This window comes from Mesoplodon mirus (genome assembly GCF_964341445.2).
Source record: "Mesoplodon mirus genome assembly, chromosome: 18".
Lineage (NCBI taxonomy): Eukaryota > Metazoa > Chordata > Mammalia > Artiodactyla > Ziphiidae > Mesoplodon > Mesoplodon mirus.
This window is the reverse complement of record NC_138994.1, coordinates 40,153,818-40,176,505: the sequence shown is the minus strand read 5'-3', so window position 1 is coordinate 40,176,505 and position 22,688 is coordinate 40,153,818. Positions and strand designations below refer to the sequence as shown.

The 22,688-nt window shown below is 46.5% G+C and overlaps 1 protein-coding gene across 1 annotated transcript in view; it reads right to left on the bottom strand.

Moving 5' to 3' along the window:
- SPECC1 (sperm antigen with calponin homology and coiled-coil domains 1) overlaps positions 1-22,688 on the bottom strand; it is a 134,752-nt gene that overhangs the window by 16,215 nt on the left and 95,849 nt on the right. The window contains exon 11 of the mRNA XM_082605266.1: positions 3,673-3,789. Within this exon, the coding sequence (XP_082461392.1) occupies positions 3,673-3,789 (117 nt within the window). The remainder of the gene's footprint in view (positions 1-3,672; positions 3,790-22,688) is intronic.

Genomic DNA, 22,688 nt, shown 5'->3' with positions numbered 1-22,688 from the left:
ACTCTTCGTTGCGGTGCGTGGGCTTCTCATTACGGTGGCTTCTCTTGTTGCGGAGCACGGGCTCTAGGCGTGTGGGCCTCAGTAGCTGTGGCTCGCAGGCTCAGCAGCTGTGGCTCGTGGGCTCTAGAGCACAGGCTCAGTAGTTGTGGAGCACGGGCTTAGTTGCTCTGTGGCATGTGGGATCTTCCCGGACCAGGGCTCGAACCCGTGTCCCCTGCATTGGCAGGTGGATTCTTAACCACTGCACCATGAGGGGAGCCCAAAACAGGTGTCTTTTGTTACTCATAACAAACCCTTTCCAACAACACCAGCGTTTATGTTAATGAGGCAATTTTTTTTAAACCCCTGGATGACTGAAGGATGGGGCTGGTTGCCAGGGGAACCAACCACGGGATTAGAGGGTTGGAACTTTCTGTCCCACGCCCTGACCTGCAGGGGCGGGAGAGGGGCTGGAGGTTGAATCAATCACCAAAGGACAATGATTTAATCAATCATGCCTCTAATAATGAAGCCACCACAAAACCCCAAAAGGAAAGGGTTCGGAAAGCTTCTGGGTGGGTGAACGCATCGATATGTGGGAGGGTGGCACGCCCCAAACTCCAGGGGACAGAAGCTCCTGTGCTCGGGACCCTCCCGGACCTGCCTCTATGGATCTCCTCGTCTGGCTGCTCATCCGTATCCTTTAATATCCTTTGTAACAGACCAGTAACCTCGTATGTAAGCTGTTTTCCTGAGTTCTGTGAGCTGCTCTAGCAAATTAACTGAACCCGAGGAGGGGGTCCTGGGAACCTCTGATCTACAGCCGGTCGGTTGGAAACACAGGTGACAACCTGGACTTGTGACAGGTATCTGAAGGGGGTGGGCAGTTGTGGAGGACTGAGCCCTTAACCTGTGGGACCTGACGCCGTCTGCAGGTGGAGAGTGTCAGAACTGAGTTAAACTGCAGGACACACAGCAGGTGGCGCAGAATCACCTGGTGTGGGCCCCCCACACGCGTTCACAGAGGTGTCAGAAGTGAGATGCTGAGAGCAGAGGAGCCACACGGGAGGGCCTTTCCTTAGTGCCTGGGGCCCAGGTGACCCCCACGCTCATGGCTTTAATACCACCTATACTTGCCCTGTTCAGGGTCACGTCACTCATGATATGTGGCTATTTAATTAAAAGTAATTAAAATTAAAAATTCATTTTTCCAGTCACACGAGACACTTCCCATCAGCAGCCCATGTGGCGAGTGGCTACCGCACGGGACAGCATGGATGTATCACATTTCCATTGTTTCCGCTCAATTAGACACAGCTGGTCCATTCCCTGGGGCCCCAAATCTCTATTTCCAGCTCTGACTTGCCCTCTGAACCCTGGATTTGCTATCCAATTGCCTCTGACATTGCTACCTGCACACTTCACAGACATCTCAGATGTAACATGATTCAAAATGGACCATTTTCCCCCCAAATGTTTAATAATCCTGTCCAGCCTGCTTTACAGATTACAAAGTATAAATTTTACTTTATGCCCTGAAACTTTAATACTTCTGTGATGGTTAATCTTATGTGTTGACTTTGCTAGGCCTTGGTACCTACATATTTGACTAAAAATTATTCTAGATATTTCTGTGACGAATTTTTAAGATGAGATTAACATTTAAATTGGTGGACTTTTGAGTAAAGCAAATGACCTGCCATAACGTGGGTGGGCCTCACCCAATCAGTTGAAGGCCTGAATGGAAAAAGACTGATCTCCCACAAAGAAGAGGGAATTCTGCTGGCAGATGGCTTTTAGACTCCACCTATAACACCAACACTTTCTTGTCTCCAGATTGCCAGCCCACCCTGCAAACTTTGGATTTGTCAGCCTCCACAACTGCATGGGCCAACTGCTTAAAATAAACATCTCTCTCCCTCTCTCTCTCTCTCTGTATGTGTGTATATATAGCTGTGTGTTTACACACATACACACCCACATCCTAGTAGTTCTGTTTCTCTGGAGAACCCTGATACACACTCTAAACAATTAAATCACTTTGTTCAGTTATCATCGCCATCAGTGCCAGGACCATTTGGACTTTACTTACATCCTAGTGTGAGAACGTCAAAAACAGAGCTTTCAAACATTTCTGTTCCTTCCCCCTCAGCAAACAGTCCTGCCAGCCAGACACCTGGGTCGCCTCTGACTTTCTCTTCTCCCCACAGCCACTTAGTCACCGCGTCCAGCTGGTTCTGCGTCTCAGATGTATCTCGGCTCTTCCTCTGCCTTCCCACCCATGGTGCTGCCACCGGCCTCCACTAACTGGTGAACCGGGAAGTGAGCTCTCACCACAATGCTTACAACCTCCCAACTGCAGCCTCTCTTTCATTCTTGTCCCCGTGACAGTTCACTTTTTCACAGAGAGATCTTTTCAGAACAGGCGTCGTTGTCTGTCACTGTCCAGTGCCGTCTGCCAGCCGTCGTGGAAGCCAGGCAGCATGGCAGGCCACCTTCCCTGTCCCCTGCAATCCTGGCCGCAAGCACCGGGCGTCCCCTCGGCTGTGCTCCCTGGCTCTGGAAAGCCTCCCCGCTTCATGTCACTGGCTGCTTCACGTCAGCTCTTCAGCTGGAATTCCGCCTCCTCGGAGACCTTCCCAGCCTTCCTGGTGGAAGTTAGGTCCCCTTGTTCACCCTACAGCCCTGTGTTTCTCTCATGTTCTTCCACATTTTGTTTATTTACAGTGTTGCTTGTGACAGGTTTACTCACTTGTTTACTGAACGTCTGTCTACCTCCTGAGGACAAAGAACCTGTCTACGTGCTCACTGCTGCCCTTATTACTGTGAGTGACGCCTGGCAAGAAATGCTTGTTGAGTGAATGAGCACAGGGCCCGGGACAGCGTTTCCCAAAGTACACTCTGTGGAATGTGATTTTTAGGATGTTCTAGGTCAGGATTTGGCAAACCACAGCCTGCAGGCCAATCCTGGCCCTCAGCTCATTTTTGTAAATAAAGTTTTATTGGAACACAGCATGCCCATTTGTTTACAAACGTCTGTGGCCGCTTGGGCGCCACAATGGTAGAGCTGAGTAGCTGTAACAGAGACCACAGATCCATAAAGCCTACCACTGGCCCCCAACAGAAGTCCGCTGATTCCTGTTACGGGTGATTATATTAAAAGTTAAAAAGGTTCTGTGGCTCTGATATAGGTTGGGCTAAACAGAGTCACACAGGTTTCTTTAACAAAGGACCTCTTGAAGTCTTTACGAGTGCTGTGAATCTCCAAAAGTGTGATAAAATATACAGCTTCCCAAGCTTATTTGAGCAGGGAACTCTTTTTAGTGGTGCTTTCTGGTTCTTTGGATTTTGAAAGATTTTGAAAATGCTGGCCAAGGTCTTGAAACCATGAAGGTGAGAGTCCACCAGGGCTTTCTTTGAAAACGGGGTGACAGGAACTTCTCAGCAGCCACAGTCAACTGGGCTCCACTGTGTTTTTCTGGGTAACAAAGGAAACTGAGAACATTTACCAGGGGTGGGGTTCTGCAGTGTAGACCTGTCCTCCATAGTTATCTGTGCTGGAATCAATACCCCAATTTCCACCCCAAGTCCACAAACCTCACCCCGGTTGGGATGTATTGAAAGTATGAGGAGTTTTCCTTGTGTGTTCTGGAGGGTAACAGGGGTGACCAGGGAGGGGTGGGGGGGACTTACCTTCTCCTGACTGTTCAGCTCCTGGTACGGGATGTGAGCAGGCAGGTAGGTGTGCAGGAGAGCACACAAGGCCAAGCCATCACTCCAGCTGCTGCTGAAATTGGTGATATCGATGTTCTGTGGGGGAAAAGCAGCATTTATCACTAAACCGTGCCAAGTCACAGACTATGAACAAGACCGTGCTAGGATCCATGTGCGTGTCCACCTCTGGGTTTGCAGTAAGACAAGATCAGACACTACCCAATCTGCTGGCACTACCTTTAATTTTGGTGCCAGGAATGGTGGCCTGGTGTTGCCCAAATCCATTCACAGAAAAGCACAAGGGACTTCTCTGACGGTCCAGTGGTTAAGATTCCATGTTTCCACTGCCTTTGGAGCTCAAAACAGTAGGGAACTTCTTTTTTTTATTATTAATTTTTATTGGAGTATAGTTGCTTTACAATATTGTGTTAGTTCTGATGTGTAGCAAAGTGAATCAGTTATATATATATATATATTTTTAAGATTTCCTTCCCATTTAGGTCACCAGAGAGCACTGAGTAGAGTTTCCTGTGCTATACAGTAGGTTCTCATTAGTTACCTATTTTATTCATAGTAGTGTATATAGGTCAATCTCAATCTCCCAATTCACCCCATCCCAGCTTCCCCTCTTGGTAACCATAAGTTTCTTCTCTACCTCTCAAAACAGTAGGGAACTTCTGCCCACCCTCTGGTATGTCAAAGGCTCTGATATCTTACTCTCAAATTAACCTACCTAGTAAGCTTTGCACATCCCAGCACCTCCCAGCCTTATGTGGCCAAAGAAGAATCATCACCATCACCACCACCATCACCATCATCATCACCATCACCATCATCATCACCATCATCACCGCCATCACCATCATCACCACCACCATCACCACCATCACCATCACCACCACCACCACCACCATCATCATCACCATCACCATCATTACCTATGACCCCAATTAACAACGGGGAGACCAAGACTAAGCAAGAAGACCTTAAAAACCCACATGGCGGGCTTCCCTGGTGGCACAGTGGTTGAGAGACCGCCTGCCGATGCAGGGGATACGGGTTCGTGCCCCGGTCCGGGAGGATCCCATATGCCGCGGAGCGGCTGGGCCCGTGAGCCATGGCCGCTGAGCCTGCACGTCCGGAGCCAGTGCTCCGCAACGGGAGAGGCCACAACAGTGAGAGGCCCCCGTACCACAAAAAAACACAAAAAAAACCCCACATGGCTTATTCCTGCCACTACCCTCTTCTCCCCACAACTTGGGGGCATCTCAGGCTGGGGAGAAAGGAACTCCTCCTTCAGGACATGCCGGGGACCCAGGGCCCACATCTGGCCTCTCTAACAAGTCTTTTCCCACCTCCAACTGCAGTCCAGGGTGGTCCCGGGACGCCAGGACGCCCCTCTGGAGCACCGCCTTCAGCTGTGCGTCCTGCTCTGGGTCTGGTCTTCAAGTACACTCCCAACCCCCGCGAGGGGACGTGGCCCAGAGCACAACCAAACACACAAGCTGCCAGGTACCAGTGTGACATAAACGTCTGAGAATCCTCCGCTGGGAGGGGCCAGTCTGTTCTCAGGCTGGAGGCCAAAGCCGGGACCCCAGACAAGTGGCTCATCTGCATCTTTGGCTTCAAAAGTCTCTCTGGGGACTTTGGAGCTATCTGATGAGGCCTGGGGGCTGCTCTAGACATGAGAATCGCTTTGATGTTATACCTTCTGAAGAGGGAAGAGCCGAGCGGGGCCACGATCCATCCAGTTCACTCCGAGTCTCCAGCTTTCAAAGCAGACACTGGGCCATCAGACCCTGGGAAGGGGAAGCCAGGCTGGGCCGGGCCAGCTGCAGGGAAACCGGGCATCACCGTGAGGGGCGGTGTTTCCAAATGCTCCGTGATCCAGACTTAAGGGGGCGGTAGGGCAGAAACGTTTGCTGAGTGTCTACAAGGTGCCTGTCGCTGTGTATTTTCTCATTTAACTCCCAGAACAACCATGCACGGTAAGCCGTGCGGTGCTCATTTGACAACTGAGAGAGCTGAAGCGAAAAGAAATGCTGCCGGTATACCAGAGTCATGGGCCAGCTCCCGCCCGCCCGGCTGCAGGGCACGAGTCCTCTTGCTGTGTTTCCTTCCTCCTTTTCCCTTTCTTTTCTCTCTCCCTCCCTCCCTCCCTGACTTCCTTCCTGTGTAAATTCACTTTACATTGAAAGCGTTTAACACTTGGTAGATCTTTCTTTCCCTAAAACATGAAAACATTTTCTACACTTCTCTCTCGTGCCGTCTATGACACAAGGCATCATTTTTCTCCATCTGCACAATCTTCACTGGCGTTTGGAGAGGCCAAAGGGACCCAGAGGGATGACAATGCCATCCACCTCACAAAACCAAGACGGCACCCTCTGTTTTAGTTCACTGAACACCACTCAGGAACAGCTTTTGATCTGAAGTGTAAATGTCCTCGTTTATTGAGCAGGTTGAGATGAAAATCTGGTGCGACCACAGCCAGGGTTGAAAAGTCAATCAAAACGACTCATGTCCTCAGGACAGCGCAGATGGCCAGGTCACTTCCGGGTGGACAGCCGCTCGCAGGCCATCGGGGATTGTTGAGACACACGTGGACCCTCACGCTTCAGCAGCGGGACCACCCAACACTGTCCCAGACAAAGGAGGCAGTGTCCTAGCTTTTAAAAGAAGGAATAATGGAAATTCCAAATCCGGTCAGCTCACCAAATCCAACATCTGGGTCAGGAAGGGCTTCTCTTTCATGTCAACTATTTCCCAGGTTTTGGACTTTGAACAGTTCTGACTCTAGCAGAGACAGACGGCAGCAGGCTATGATTCACATTACATTCATTCCAAGAACATGACGTTATCAAAAAAACCTTACCCGTTTTATCTCTGGGTGGAACAACCCAGCTCTAGTTCCCTGAAGGTCATCTGAAACTGTCCATGGTTCTACGTGAACAACAGGAGTAACAACAATTCCCACCTCAGCACAGCTGGCGGGACAGCTAAACACGTGTGCATCTATGGTCCCTCTGGTCAGAAGGTGAGGGCCAGCGTGCAGAGGCATCAGGCCTCAGCGGTCGCCCTGTTGCTATCACCACCCCACGTGCTTCCTTACTGTCCCCCAAGGTATATTTGGGTGAGTGAGAGGTTAGCTGTGGGGTGACACAATTTGATAACGGCCGTGTTTTTCACGTGAATCACAGGAAAGGGGTGAGCTGATGTGTGCCCTACCGGGTCTCTCTCACTTGAATCCCTGTTCACCTGTGCACCCATCTTCAGATCACTGACCTGAGTGCTCTGAGGGTCTCTGGTCAGCAGACCGAGGGGGCGCAGGGGATGCTGAAGATGCAGGGGGATGGCCTCGCCGAGCAGGGAGCCGGGGCTTCCTGGGGACAGCACGGCCTTCCCAGGGGCCCTGCAGACTGGACCGTGCAGACAGCTTGGGGGTGCCGATGGCAGCACGGGGACCACCTATCTCTGGGTGGCCAGTTTCCCTGGACAAGAAAGGCATCCAGGGTAGCTGGGCAGGGGCTGTGGGCCCAGCCCCACTGCCGTGACCAGAGAGGTCAAGGAAACACAGCAGGTGGTACTCGTGGATGGGACCAGGGCGCCGGGTAAGGGCAGAGAGAGGACAGTTTCCTGGGCCAAGGAACAAGGCGACTACTGACTCCAGGCCCCACCCCTGGACAGGATGAAAAGCCTTCTTTTCAGTTGGGGATGATCAAGATTGGCTCCGCCTTGGTGAGGGGTGAGGCTTCCCGAGCTTGCGGGCAACAGTCCTCAATGCTCACAGATACACTGACCAAGGACAAGAACACAAACACCCCGTGAGTACTAATACGATGTCTTCCTCTTCCTAATGACCATTCAGTTGAATCTTAGGGTTTCATCAAAAGAAAAACTTAGAGAAAAAAGGAAAACGGCCAACAAGGCATTCTACAAGATAGATCCTCATTTCTTTTCCTTGTTACTTATTCCTGAGTAAAACTGACTGCGATAACTGCTATCCTTGACTGGAAGTCGGTAACTGGAAAGGAGCACGAAGGGGATTCTGGGCGGGGGCAATGCTGTGTGTCGTGAGCTGGACGCTCGTGACGGGGGCTACATGCACTTTGTGAAAATTCACTGAGCTGTACGTGTGTATGTACAATAAAACCTACATCAATAAAACAGGAAGGAAGGAAGGGAGGAGGGGGAGGGAGCGGGGGAAGGGGAGGGGGAAGGGGGGGATGGATTAGGAAGGAAAAAGGAAAGAAACTGGGACCCTGATCTTCTTAAGGGGCTGAACTGTGGCTATTAAAAAGAATGCCAACATTGTGCAATTTAGGTACTATAAGGTTTACTGGCGGGAAAAAGCAGAGCGACAACCAAAAGAAACTTGCTGATTATTTTCCCAAGGGTGATTACTCACTGCAAATTATCTTTAACTTTCTCTGGGATATAAATACCTCAGAGATATTTCTGAGTGAGAGAAAATTCTGGGGAAAAGAAGGCTCAGATATAAAAAAGGTAACATTCTGAGCATCTCCAAAGTAGGTTAAGTTTCTAGGAGCACTTAGAAGAGAATTTCATAAGATAAGAGAATTCTGTCCTCAGGGCAGCAAAAGTCATTTGAGAAACATGGAAACACTGAAGGGCACAGGGGAAGCTAAACTAACTTTAGTGAGCATCCAAGAAGATCATCAGAGTGGCTGAAACTGTAGACAAGTTCCAGAAGGGCGAGTGGAGAAGCAGCACTCTTAATGCAGAGGGACAGAGCAGAGCAAAACCCAACATGCCACAGCATTTGCTTCTGGAAGGTTCATTTCATTTGCTTCTGTCGCCTGGAAACACCGACATCTGGTAGAAACAGGAACCACTCTACACAGCTGGGTCCCCTCAACCCCACCGAGGATGTGGCTGTGCTCCCACCCTGTCTTCATCTTCTCTCAGGGTCTCTCTAGGCTCTTCCGCTAGATTTCTAGGAGCGGGTCGACTCTGTGTGCACTAAATGCACGAGTTTTTAAAAAGTTAAAAAGAAAAAAAAAAAGAAGGTTCTGGGAAGAAGACAGGAGACTGATTAGAAAATGCCATCTGTCCCCTGCTGTAGGGACCAGCTGTCCTGGGCACAGGGAGGCCTTAGCATCCCCTCTCTGGGACCTCCTGGACCTTTTTTTGAGACATCTTATTGTCACAGCTGTAGAATCAGACTGGGGTTTTTTTTGGGGGGGGGGCGGGGAAATGTAACAATTTATAGCTCATGGAGAATAAAAGCAGCTCATTCCTCAGCAAGGTTCAGCTCATCTAGGAAGGAGTCCTGGGGAGACCAAGCTTCCTTTGAAGATTTGGTGAGAAACAGTACAGAGCACGTGCACACATGGCGGGCAGGGGGTGGGTGAAATCACCACAAAGGCGGCCTGCACGCCCTCCCCTGCACGTGACCCGGCCTCACTCCTTGCCTGGATACGCGTCTGCATTCATCCCATTCCAGGAGCCGGTCCAGCCTCAGGCTACCCGGTGAACCCCGAGTGGCCTGGATCCACACATGGACAGCACAGTCCTCAGCCGTGGAGTCATGGAGACCCGCCTGTGGACCACAGGGGCCCCTCTCTGCAGATTCTTCCTTTCTGAGGCCCCGTACCGCTGAATGTCACTGTACTGGGTGCCCACTCTGATCACTGCCTCCCATCCCCCGAACACACCAGCTCTGCACCATGATGGAAACTGTTCCCCAGCAGAGAGCTGTGACCATGGGGTCACCTCGTGAGTTTCCCTTCTCTCGGAGATTAGCTGCCTGGAGATAAGTATGTCTTACCAGATAGCTAAATTTATAAGCCAACATCAAACATTATTAGAATATAGATGAACGGATTTATCATCTTGGGGAAAGAAAGCCATCCAAGGCACAAGAGGCAACGAGCATAAAAGAACTGAGAGAACCGACAACATAAAATTAAGTTTCTGTGTGACAAAAATTAAAAATAAGATAGATGCATACATACAGCAAATGACTAATATCCAGAATATATTCCTTTAAACCATGAGAAAGAAACAACTCAAGCAAACACTGGCAGAGGAATGAACTGGTGAGGTGCCAAAGAGGAAAAACAAACAGTCAGAAACATAAGAAGAGGTGTTCAGTCTCACCAGAAAATAAAAATAGCAAAATATTTCACTCAACCAACTGGCAAAAATGAAATAGATTCTAAATTCACAGAGGTAATGAAGATACGGGGAAATAGGTATTCTTATATTGGCTGATAGGAATACAAATTGGTACAGGCTTTTAGGAAGGCAACCGGAAGCATTTTTTTTTTCATGAAAATATGATTTGATCAAGCAATTTCACTTCTAGGCAACTTTTCTAGAAGAAATAGTCATGCATCTGCCCAAAGACATACCTACAAGAATGTTTACTGCAGCATTATTGTTCAGAATGGGGGACCGGCAATACACTAGGCTGTCTACCAATTAAGCTAAATAAACATTTCTTTTGAAAAACTTAATAAAAAATCTGTAACTCAGTTTTCTAATCTGTATACGTTCCTATGAAGCTCATGGGAAAACTGTGATGTTCTGGTTTTTGATATGTTTGCCATATGCAGGAACTTCTAGATACTTGGTATTTTTCATGAATTATTGGATAAATGTTAGTCTAGAGGATTGGTCCTGTATTTTTCTACATCATCATTGACTTAGTTGAGGAAATCTGGGAGAGACAGAGAATAACAAATGCATAGATTCAGACGCCCAAAAGATTTCAGTAAATCAGAAACAGGAACCAAATTGAGCTGACATTCAACCTAATTCTTCATCTTCCTTTTGTATGTGTTTCCTGGTTTTTTTTCTACAATGACTACGTGCTACTTTTACAATTAGGAAAAATAATACACATTAAAAATATTAATGGCGTCAAATGCAGACAGAATAAGCCAATGTAGATTCCAAGGTGAAGAATGAATCTGAGTCCTAATAATTGTATGTTTCTATATTGAATAGTTCCTTGGGTTATGCCCTCTTTTTTCTTTTCCCCCCCAAAATTCTGAGGAAGAATACAGACTTGGCTGTAGATGAGCGAAGGAAAATGGAATTAAGAACTTGCTAGAAAGACAGTCTAGTGACCATAATTTTTTTCCCCTTGTGATAGATTAAAGGAGGCTACAGAGTCTCCGAAATCTTCCACTGGAGGGGCTGTGTGTACCCCCTCCTCCTGCTGAAATCTGGTTTGGCCTTAATAATTTATGAGAGTGTTGAGGAGTGACCCGTGGGACCCTCAAGGCTGGGGCACAAGGAGCCTTAAGCTTCTACCCAGGACTCAGAACATCGTCTCTGGGAGCCCTGAGGCTCCCGGTGTGCAGAAGCCCACCCCAGCCAAGGGCAGAGGCTGTCTGGAGAGAGGCTGGTTAGCCCCCAACTGTTCCAGGCCCCAGACATGGTGCAGCAGAGCAAGTCAAGCCTAAACTGAAGACTTGGGAACAAAACACTATTGTTATTCTAACCCACTAGATTTTGGGGTGGTTTGTTGTACAGGTATAGGTAACTCAGAACTTGCTTTATGTACCTCTTTTATGTCTGCTGCACAGAGGAGAATGGAAACCAACCTTTTGTTTCTCAAGCAAATAACTTTGGGGCTTCCTTGGAATTCCTTTCCTCTCCTGATCCTATTCATATCATTGTTTTAATCATTTGTTTCTCTACTTAAGATTTTATGTGACTGATTATCTCTCAAATCAAGTCTGAAAAGTTTTGCTTATCCTTTTTTTCCCTCAGTTGTACTAGTCACATTTTAAAAAATTATTTTTTATCTATTTATTTTTTATTTAAAATTTTTTGGAAAATTGAGGTACAGTCAACATACAATATTATGTGAGTTTCAGGTGTACGACACAGTGATTCACAGTTTTTAAAGGTTATACTCCATTTATGGTTATTACAAAATATTGGCTATATTCCCTGTGCCGTACAATATATCCTTGTAGCTTATTTATTTCATGTGTAGTGGTTTGTATCTCTTAATCCTCTCTCCCTATCTTGCCCCTCCTCCCTTCCCTTTTCTCCCCACCACTAGTTTGTTCTCTGTATCTGTGAGTCTGTTTCTTTTTTTGCTATATTCACTAGTTTGTTTTATTTTTTAGTTTCCACATATAAGTGACGTCATACAGTATTTGTCTTCTCTGTCTGACTTATTTCACTGAGCATAAGATTTAAGATTTTATGGTCATCTCTCTGGAATCCGTAAGGTGGGTTAACAGGGGGTAGGATGAAGGGGCCTGACCTATTCCAGCTTCAGTATGTTCCCAATCAGGTATGGCAAATGCACCTGCATTATTATACTATATACTCCTCAAAACTTTCTTGGCTGTTCTTGTTTGTTCTACCAGGTGAATTTTTAATTATTTTAAGTTCATGAATAAAGAAATCCAATTAGGATTTTTTAAAAAATTTACTTATTTAATTTATTTACTTTTGGCTGTGTTCAGTCTTCATTGCTACACGTGGGCTTTCTCTAGTTGCGGCAAGTTGGGGCTACTCTTCGTTTTGGTGCGCCGGCTTCTCATTGCAGTGGCTTCTCTTGTTGCGGAGCACAGGCTCTAGGCACGCGAGCTTCAGTAGTTGTGGCTCGCAGGCTCAGTAGCTGTGGCTTGAGGGCTCTAGAGCGCAGGCTCAGTAGTTGTGGCGCACGGGCTGAGCTGCTCCGAGGCATGTGGGATCTTCCCAGCCCAGGGCTTGAACCCATGTCCCCTGCATTGGCAGGAGGATTCTTAACCACTGCGCCACCAGGGAAGTCCCCTAGTTGGGATTTTAACTGGAATTGAATTCAGAGATTAATTTGGAATAATTTTTCAATGATTCTTCCCACACTGTATCCCTGTTGAAGGAACTGAGGCCTCGAGACCTGGGAAAGCATAGCTCAGAGCAGGGAGTCTAGGAAGGGTTGCCCTTTGCCTTACATGGCGAGGACCAAAGGGGTAAGTTACGGGGGAAAGAGAACAGGAACATCTTCTGAGGATAAGGGCTTTCTGATGACAAAAGGGCTGCTGTGTCTCCAGGGATGTACAGGCAGATATGCATAACCTCTCCCTGGAGACAGAGTCAAAAGGGTACTGACATCAGAAGAGTAGCTGGAGCTTGTCTTTCTTGCTTCGTCCTTCCTCACTGAACAAGCAGTGGAGCGTCCCCAGCCACGACTTCCCTCCCTGAGGTTCTCTGACCTTGGCATTGTGACACATGGCCCTGTTTCACTGCAAGTGCCCCGTTGCCTCAGGGCCGGCCCCTGAACTACCTAGCTGGGTCGAGCCCCACGCCAGCGCCCCTCCCGCCCTGCCCCCAGCTCAGCTTGCAGGGATGACCTCCCTCAGCACGGGGACAGGGGACAGCAGTTCCTCTGCAGCTTCCTGTGATGTCTCCCTACCCCTTCGGCTTGGCTCCCAAACAAGCCCCTGCCGCGTCCTATCCCCAGGCCCAGCCCTCGTTCCAGGTCTCGTTCCAAGAGGAACACCTTTCGAGAATCTTCTTCCTCTCCTGTCCTCTACTGCCTCTCGTTAATTTCACCCATCATTTTCATTAATTTCACTCACCTTCTTGGCTGCCTCTTTCTAAAAAAAGGAGATGGTTATTTGCAGCTCTGCTGGTTCCATTCATCCTAGAATGGCCCAGTCACCCCCTTTCCAGGCTCTGTCATCTCTCTGCACCCCTAAATCCCATCCTTTTAGCTGAGAGCTTATCTGTATCCATCAAGGATGTGTTACAGAAACCTTCTCATGCACCATCTGCACCCATGGGTCAAATCTCCAGGCTGGAAGAAGAGCCCAACCCACTGCTCTGAAATCTAATTACAGCAAGTGTTCATCAAGCCCCTCTGTGGGTCAGGCGCTGAGGGACAGACAAACAACGAAGCGCGGTTCCTGGCCCAAATGACTGGCCACGTTCAGTGGAGCAGGTGGGGCAGACACACCATGATGGGGGGGTGGTCACATGGAGGAGGCCCCTGGTGGTTGGGCTGCAGAGAACCAGCAAGTCATGGACGGGATTCCCCATGTGGTTGTGGGACACTGGAGACAGAAGTCTGGTTTTTGTTTTCTTTTTGTGGCCGAAAATCGGATTGAACGGGCCTTGGCAAACCAAAACGTAAGTGGCTCTAAGGAGAAAAAGCACACCCGAGTTGTGACCAGCTCCTAGGCCCGGGTCTTCCTCTGTCACTAAAGCAGCCATGTGACTGTGACTTCAGGCAAATGACTCAACTTTTCTGGTTTTTAGTTTCCCCATCTTCCAAATGCCTAGATTAGATTCGGTTAGATTATATTCATGGTATTGAAATGACTGGCTATGGAACCTGCCCTTCCAACAAAAGCTTCTGCAGAAGGTTCTGCCAAAGTCGAGCCTGAAAACCAGACGTTTAAATGCTCTCTTGCTGGCTCCCGCATCTGTTCTGTCCTACACTGCCCAACACAATAGCCACTAGCCATGGGTGGCTGTTTAAATTAGTTAAAATTAAATAAAGTTTAAAATTCAGGTTCTCGGCCACATGAGCCACCTTTTAAATGCTCGGGAACCACAAGTGGTGAGAGGCTACAGTGCTGGGCGTCACAGATCTAGAATATTCTAATCAGCACAGAGAGTGCTACTGGACAGCCCCGCCCTGCACTTACACAAACACGTATATTTATTTCCTCTCCTTTTATGCAAATGTAGCATGATGTGCAGACAGTTCTGCATCCTGATTTTTTCCCTCTCACCAAGATCCATAGAGATAGGTCTTTACACCACAGAACATAGAGACGGTTACAGTGTAGAAACTAGGAGGCTGGATTCTGAAGCCAGAAGCCCTGTCAATTACTAGTGGTATGATTATGAGCACTTAGGCAACTTCTCTGTGCCTTGGTTTCCGAATCCTTAAAGTGGATTTGGAATAGATACCTCATAGGACTGCAGTCAAGATTAAATGCACAAGGCACAGGTAAGCATGCAGAACAGTGTCCACCACACGTGAGATACTCACTATACACCAGCCCATTCTGTTCTCCGTTCTTTCCTACGACATGTGTGGACACAACAGACCTTTAGGCTGTTTCCAGTCTTTTGTTATCACTCTGCACACATGTGGAATAAATTATGATGGATTCTGCCAAACTGCCCTCCAGGACGTTCTTTCATCTTATTCCCTCCCATGCCCACCCCACAACATACCAGTGGCTTCTCTACACATTTGTAAGGGAATCCACAAAGTTTCAGGGAACAGCATGCTTTTGTCCACCCTATGATGTTCTAAACACTCCAAACAGAATATTTTTAGTAAGGAAAAAAACCCCATTTTTTAAGGGAAACAGCACTTGTATATTTTTGGATGTGTTTACTAAGAAAATAATACATAATAGCTAAACAACTTGTGGAGAAATTCTGTTCTAAGACTGAGTTTAATTTATACTAGACAAACAATCTTCAAGCCAATCTTAACCTCCCACCCCCAGAAAGACTGAATTCAGCCTCCTTAATCCAAAGCTTCTTGCAGCTGGAACGCTTTTTTCCCAGATGAACATTTCATGATTAAGAGAATGGAAAAAATCCTCAGTGCAGAGTCGCTTGGGACTCTTATTATCTAAACAGACTTGCGTGCTGCCCTGGGGGATGGAGAGGCAAGGGCAGCAAACATCCAGGCCTCGGCTCTTACTGAAGGCAGGATGATGGCGTTTGGTGTCCGGTGGTGCCGCCCTGCCACACTGGCTGCTGGTGTATCTCATCTCCAGAGCACCCCCACCCCCAACCAGGGAGCAGACAGGAGGCAACATTCTCACACCATTTTACTTTGAAAATCCTGCTCTTGGGCCTCCCTGGTGGCGCAGTGGTTGGGAGTCCGCCTGCCGATGCGGGGGATGCGGGTTCGTGCCCCGGTCTGGGAGGATCCCATGGGCCGCGGAGCGGCTGGGCCCGTGAGCCACGGCCGCTGGGCCTGCGCATCCGGAGCCTGTGCTCCGCAACGGGAGAGGCCACAGCAGTGAGAGGCCCGCATACCGCAAAAAGAAAAAAAAAAAAAAGAAAATCCTGCTCTTGCTTCCTGAAGCTGGCGGGACACCTAACATTTCTACGCATACGGAGAAATGTACGCACTGGCGATGTAAGAACGCAGGCATTTCGTGCCAATGATCCTGTGAAGCCACGAGACTCAGCTAACTCGCAGCAAGAACCTCCAATGCTGCCCCCAGAAGCCCACCTCCTTCTGCCCCCTCCCTTTCTCCTGCATTTGGTAGGAATTCAGCAGGTTGGAACGGACAGGACATGGGTCCCTCGGCCTGTGGCCTGCTGGGCTGCCCACACTCCTCCCCGCTCTCCCCGACAGCCCCTCCCCAGCCTGACTCCAGCCCACACCCAGCCTGCCCTCCATCCTGCTCCCTCTGGGACCCCCTGCCTCTAGTTCCTCAACACAGACCTTTATGACCTCGGAACTCTAGAGTCCAAATCCTCAGGGACCAAAACACTCTCCTTTTCCTGGAGGACTTACTCTCCCAGTCTTTCCAGTAGGTGGTGGTGACTTGGGGTGGGGGGACTACATTCCAAACCTCTGAGAAAAGGGAGCGAAAACAAAACAGCTAAATACTCCTGCTGGAAAAGGCTGACCTTCTCACACAGCCCACAGGTACGGGTCTAACGTCGGGTCAGTACAGAGCCACTGAGAGTGGCAAGTGGTCCCCAGAGCTGTGGTTCTGGGGCACTGAGGTGTCCCTGCTGAGTTCACCCACGAGGCAGGCGGAGGGCTGCAAAAGCAGGGGGGTGACACCTGCCCCAATGTGGACGAACCTCGAGGACGTATTGCCCAGGTGCTATCAGCCAGACGCAGAGGGACGAGCACGGCACGGGGCCACTTCTGAGGGCACCTGGGGCGGCAAACTCACAGAGACAGCAAGAGAACAGAGTTACTCGGGGGAAGGGGGAATCACTGTTCAGTGGGGACAGAGACTCAGTTTGGGAAGATGCGAACGGTCTGGGGGTGGAGGGCGGGGACGGCTGAACAGCAACGTGCATGTGCCTAATGCCGCTGAGCTGCACACTTAAAAATGGTGAAGACGGTAAATATTACATTATGTATATTTGACCACAATTAAAAAGAGAGAGAGAGAGAGAGAGATCGAGGACAAGAAAGACAACCGGGCTGAAGGGATGGTTCCTCCCACAAACACCAACACAAGTAGCTAAGTGGGTTTCTCTGACAGCAATGGATGCTCCCTGGGTAATTAAAAGTACTTTCAAGAATATCCTGCTCTACTCAGCAAGCTGCTAAGTAATCTTGCCCAGTTCGGATTCCATCAAATCGCTGTTCAGAAGTTCTCCTTGGCTGTGCTGTTGGCACCGTCCTGTCCCCGGAGCCCCTGCACAGCTGCACGTGTGACCACGTGGTGTGGCCACATCCACTCCTTCTCCCCTCGCCCAGCTTGCTCACCCCCTGACCCTTCCAGGTTGCTGTCCGACCCCCTCTTCTCCAGCTCACGATGCTCCAGATGGCTCCCAGGTCTCCCAAGTCCCTCTCCCTCTCAGGCACGACTCTGGCTTTGACTGCTTCCCTGGAGGCTGACCCATCCACCTGGCCTGAGCAGCCGGCCTGTGCTCTGACCCCAGCTCTGCCTTCTGACCCCAGCAGGAATCCCTGAACCATTTCTCATTCATTCGAATGGCTTTTTAGTTCTACATTTTAAAAACCAGATTTTGATGACAAAGGTCTCTTTATTCTACTCAAATTTGATAAGTACTGACCTTAGCTTAATCTCCACTTGGATTCTCGGGTGGGGACACCTGTGCTTTTCCCACCTTTTCAACCCGCATGCTTACCACAGGTGCCGTGGCTGGAAATCAGTAAAAAGAAAACCAGTAGGAAAAGTATACTACGAACGAAATAAGACTAAATCCATACTAATAAGCCACAAGAAAATGTGAACGGACTAAATTTCCCTATTAGAGGAATTTTCAGATTACACATAAAGCTAAAACTATTTACAAGAAATCCACTTAAAGCGAGTAAAGAAGACAGAAAACAAAGGAAGCCAAAGATACATCACGGAAATAAAAGCTGAAGAGCAACAGGAACAGTATGTCGGTATCAAAAAATGTAAACTTTCAGATCAAAAGGTTCCACTGAAATAACAGGAAAACGTATAAGAGCTACAAACCCTTAAATCTGGTATCAAAATATCTAATGTTTAAAAACTCTTAGAAATCAAAGATTTTGACAAAAACCACAATCAACGTGAAAGACTTCAACGAATCTCCTGACCGTACAGTGAAGGGCACTGTCCAGCCTAAACCAGGCGACAAGAGAAATGTCCTTTATGACGAAGAGTACAGAAAACAATATGCTTCGTATTAAAAGAACAGCCATAATCAAGCAGAGATTTCCCCCAGGAATAATATACCATATTAATAAATACCATACACCATGACCAAGTTGGAATTTGGCCCCCAAGGGATATAAGAATGTTTCCCTATTAGGAAATCTGTTACATAATCTATTTATGTTAATTACACAGATGGGTTAAAAGAGAAAAACACCTGATGGATTTATTGCTCGACAAATGCCAAAAAGGAATTGGATATGTTTCTTATCTATTTCTGGATTAAAGAAAGAAAAACCTCTCAGTAAACTCAGAACTAAGCTTCCTTTAGTGGGCAGAGTGTTTATCAGGAAACAACACAAAAATCATATTTAAAGGTGAGATACTACTCACCTTGAATGCAAAACAAGACAAGAATATCCATCATCAAAAGTACTATTCAACATTTTCTGAACTTTTACGAATGAAGAAAACAAAAAAAGTATGAGAGCTATAAATATTGGAAAGCAGGGGGAAAGTTATTATTTGTAACAGTCTGCCTCAGAAACTCTAGAAAATCAACAAATACAATCAAATAATGAAAAATGAAGAGTTGCAAACACTGTGATCAACCACAAGGACAAGGAATGTTCTCAGAGCCCTTCCCATGGCTCTGCACATGGTAAGTACCTGCTGGTCACCTTCCCATTTTTCTGCACAGCAGCCACTGGTGGCAGAAAACCAGACCAAGAGACCAGCAGAAGAGCCTAGAAAGTCCAGATGCTGAATCTCCTTTTATGTCTGGGTCTATCAAGTGGTTTAACAAAGACTGTTAAATAAATGATGCTGTAACACAGAGCCACTCATTGAGAAAAAAACGTTACAATTCTACCTGGTAAAATAAACACAAATTAAAAAAAAAAAAAAAGGAAAGATTTAAATGTTTAAAAAAGGATATCTGGAACCACTGTGGCAGCTGAAGGCTAATATTTTAACCTATAAATAGCTCTGAGACTACTGGGTAAAGAAGGCAGACGGACACACGCTCTTAAAGCCCCTTTAAAACCACAGAGAAGAGATTTTGGTTTCTCCCCCAAAGGTATTAACTGATGAGGAAAAAGGAAACGGGAAAGGAAACAAAATTCTGCTATCTGAAAAGCAGATGTACCGGAAATAGCTGACACAACAGACCTAAGAAAACGAAATCCCAGGCCAGCAGGGGGAAGAGCGAAGATCCAACCTGACGTCAGCGCAGAACCTCCCCAAGGTCTGGCGATTGGCACGAGCACCGGGGACGTGGGGACAAAGGCTGTTAAGACCAGGAGGCCCGGGTCTGGAAGTCCGTGCACAGCGGTCAGAGCCGCAGATGCCTGGGCATCTCTGTACAGCCCGGGGCGGCCCCTCCACATGGCCGAAGCCTGGAGAGCAAAGGGGGGGTGGTCCCCGGACTGGGGGGTATCGAGCACAGTGCTTATCTATTTCTGGATTTAAAAACAAATTCCCAGCAAATGCAAAAGAAAAGCAAGGTTCCTTTCGTCAAGAGAGCATTTATCAGAAGACAATACAAAAATCCTATTTCATGGTGAGGCATGTCCTGAAAACAGGGAATCAAGAGGTATTTACTGGGTGCCCAGGTGGCAGACAGTCCCCGCCCCTCCCCACTGACTCCTCTTCTCTGATCTGCTGTCCCAAACCCCCGCTGCCAGGCCGATGCCCTCAGGCAGGAGACCGGAAGGTCCTTCTCTGGGGAATCCGACCAGCCCAAGACACCGACACCAGGAGTCTGTCAAGGGCATGGCACGAGCACAGCACTCCACAGTGACAGCCTCAGTCACAAGCCAGGAGCTGCCAGTCAGCTCTGCAGAGCCCCACACTCATCAAGACCACCTGGCTTCTGATAAAGCCTCCAGCACAGAGACCCGGCGGTACCAACACAACAAAGGAATCTGTAGGAAAATCTAAGCAGGGGGAAGATTTGGGAATAAAAACAACCTATTATTCTCGGCAAGATTAATAGATGATATTACATGTGTGAAAAAAGAATAGGATGCTATAAAAAATTCAGGGTCCAAAAAAAGAACCCCTAAGACTTAAAAACATGATAGCACATACACACAAAGGAATATTACTCAGCCTTACAAAAGAAGGAAATCCTGACACATGCTACATGGATGACCCTTGAGGACATTATGCCCACATTATTATGTAGAATAAACCAGTCACAGAAGGACAAACACAGTATGATTTCACTTGTGTGAGGTCCCTGGAGTCATCAAATTCATAGAGACAGACAGTAGTAGAAGGGTGGGTGCCGGGGGGCTGGGGGACAGGTAGTTAGTGTTTAATGGAGACAGAGTTTTAGTTTGGGAACATAAAAAGGTTCTGGAGATGGATGGTGGTGATGGCTGCAAAAACAGTGGAAATGTACTTAATACTGAATTGTACACTTAAAAATGGTTAAGATGCTAACATTTTATGTTACATGTGTTTTACTACAGTTAAAGATTAAAATAAACTGAAAGGATGCAAAAAATATGATAGTAGAAATGAAACATTTAATAGATTTTGGAAGACTAAGTTAAAGAAGTCTTAGAAAAACAAAACTGTAAAACAGATGGAAAAAAAGGTAAAAAAGATAGGATAATGGGGGATCCAGGCTAGGAGGAATTTGAGAAAAAGAAAACAGAGATGAAGAAATTACCAAAGAAATAATTCAAGAAAATAAATACATGTGTTACCTTATTGAAAAGGTGCAGTGAGTGTCCAGTATGACAGCAAAAAAAAAAAAAAAAAAAAAAAGAAAGATACACATCAAGGCAGATGACCCTGAAATGGTAGAATACTGGAGGACAGAAGCTCCTACAAGCTTCTGGAGAGGAAAAAATGCAAAGGATTGGAATTATTTTGTTCTCATTGCAACACTGGAAACTAGAAGACAATGGAGTGACATCTACAAAATTATGAAGGAAAATATTTTATGACCTAAAATTTTATACCCAACGAAACCATCAAGTGTCAGAGTAAAATAAAGATGCAAGGTCATAAAATTTTACCTTCCATGAACTCTTGTTCAGAAGATACTGGAGGAACCAAAACAAGAAAAAAAAATAGGGTATGGGACCCCAAAGATAAAAAAAAGGGGGGAGGCAGAAATATAACAGTGACACCTGAGCATCCTGTAGGTCTCCCACTCATCTCTCCTCTGCCCCATCTATTCTCTACACCATCACCACAATCACCTTTCTTTCCTTTTTCTTCCTTTTAAAAAATTTTGGTAAAATCTACATAATGTAAAATTTGCCATTTTAACCATTTTAAGTGTACAGTTCAGTGGCATTAAGTACATTCACAATGTTGTGCAATCACTTTTCTTTTACAGTTAAGTAAACTTTTTCTGAAGTAAAACATATATGCAAAAGGGGGTACAATTCATAAATGTGCAGCTTGATTGTTTATAAAGTGTACACACTGTGTATCCCATCAACTAGATCAGGAAATATCAGCTGGAGGAGACCTTCACATCAAGAGCATACATTTTACATAACTGTAACCATAAATATAGTCTTGCAATTAGGACAGCTAGCATTTATTAAGCCTTTATTCTGTATTAGTCTCAGTGTTCAGTGATTTATTTGCATTATTTCATTGAATCCTCCTGATCTTTTAAGGTAGGGATAATAATTATCTCCATTTCACAGATGAGGAAATTGAGGCCTAGAGATTATCCAAGACCATATCATAAGCAGGGTTTGACTCTAGGCTGGAGTTAGCGCCATCATACTGTTCATATTATTTCATGCCTGAACTGCTTCTCATTTTTTTCTTGCCTTATTTATTTTTTACAGAAATGGCTGTAACCATTTAAAAATTTTTTCACATAGATGTCATAATGAATTTTTTATAGTGGAAGAAATTACATAAAATTTACAGTGTTACCATTTTAAAGCATACAGTTCAGGTGCATTAAGTACATTCATTATTTTGTGTAACCATCACACAAAAGTCATCACTATTTTGTTCTTCTTTTTCAACACGATTTTGGGTTTTCAGGACTCCTTGCAATTCCATATGACTTTTAGGATCAGCTTTTCCATTTCTGCCAGAAAAGGCCTGTTTTCTTAATTTCATCTTCAGATTGTTGATTGTGAATATATACAACTACAGCTGATTTTTGTGTGTTCATCTTGTACCCTGCAACTTGTAGATTCTTTGGGGTTTTCTATGTATAAGATCATGTAATTTGTGAATAGTTTTGTTTGTTCCTTTTCAATTTGAATGCCTTTTAATTTATTTATCTTGCCTAATTGCTCTGGCTGGGACTTTCAGTACTGTGCTGAACAAAGACGACTAAAGCAGGAAAAAAAAAAAAAAAGAAAAGAAAAGAAATACAACAGTGAAACGGTTTGATGGCTGGGCACCAGGCACAGAGGACAAGCCAGGATAGAGGAGGTCAGAAAGCTCAGGAGAGATTCCTCAGGGGGAAACTGGTGGAATCCCTCACACGTATGATATAAGGAGATATTCCATGAGGGTTTGGATTGAATTAGTGATAATCATATAGAAAACTAAAGTAAACAAAGAAACACAAAGATGATTGAAAATACAAGTAAAACAAGATATTATACAGAAAAGAAAATGTAATGTATACTATTACATGGCTTATCCACAGATAACATTTATATCATTTTAATGTAAACTCCAAATACGCACAACCACACTGGG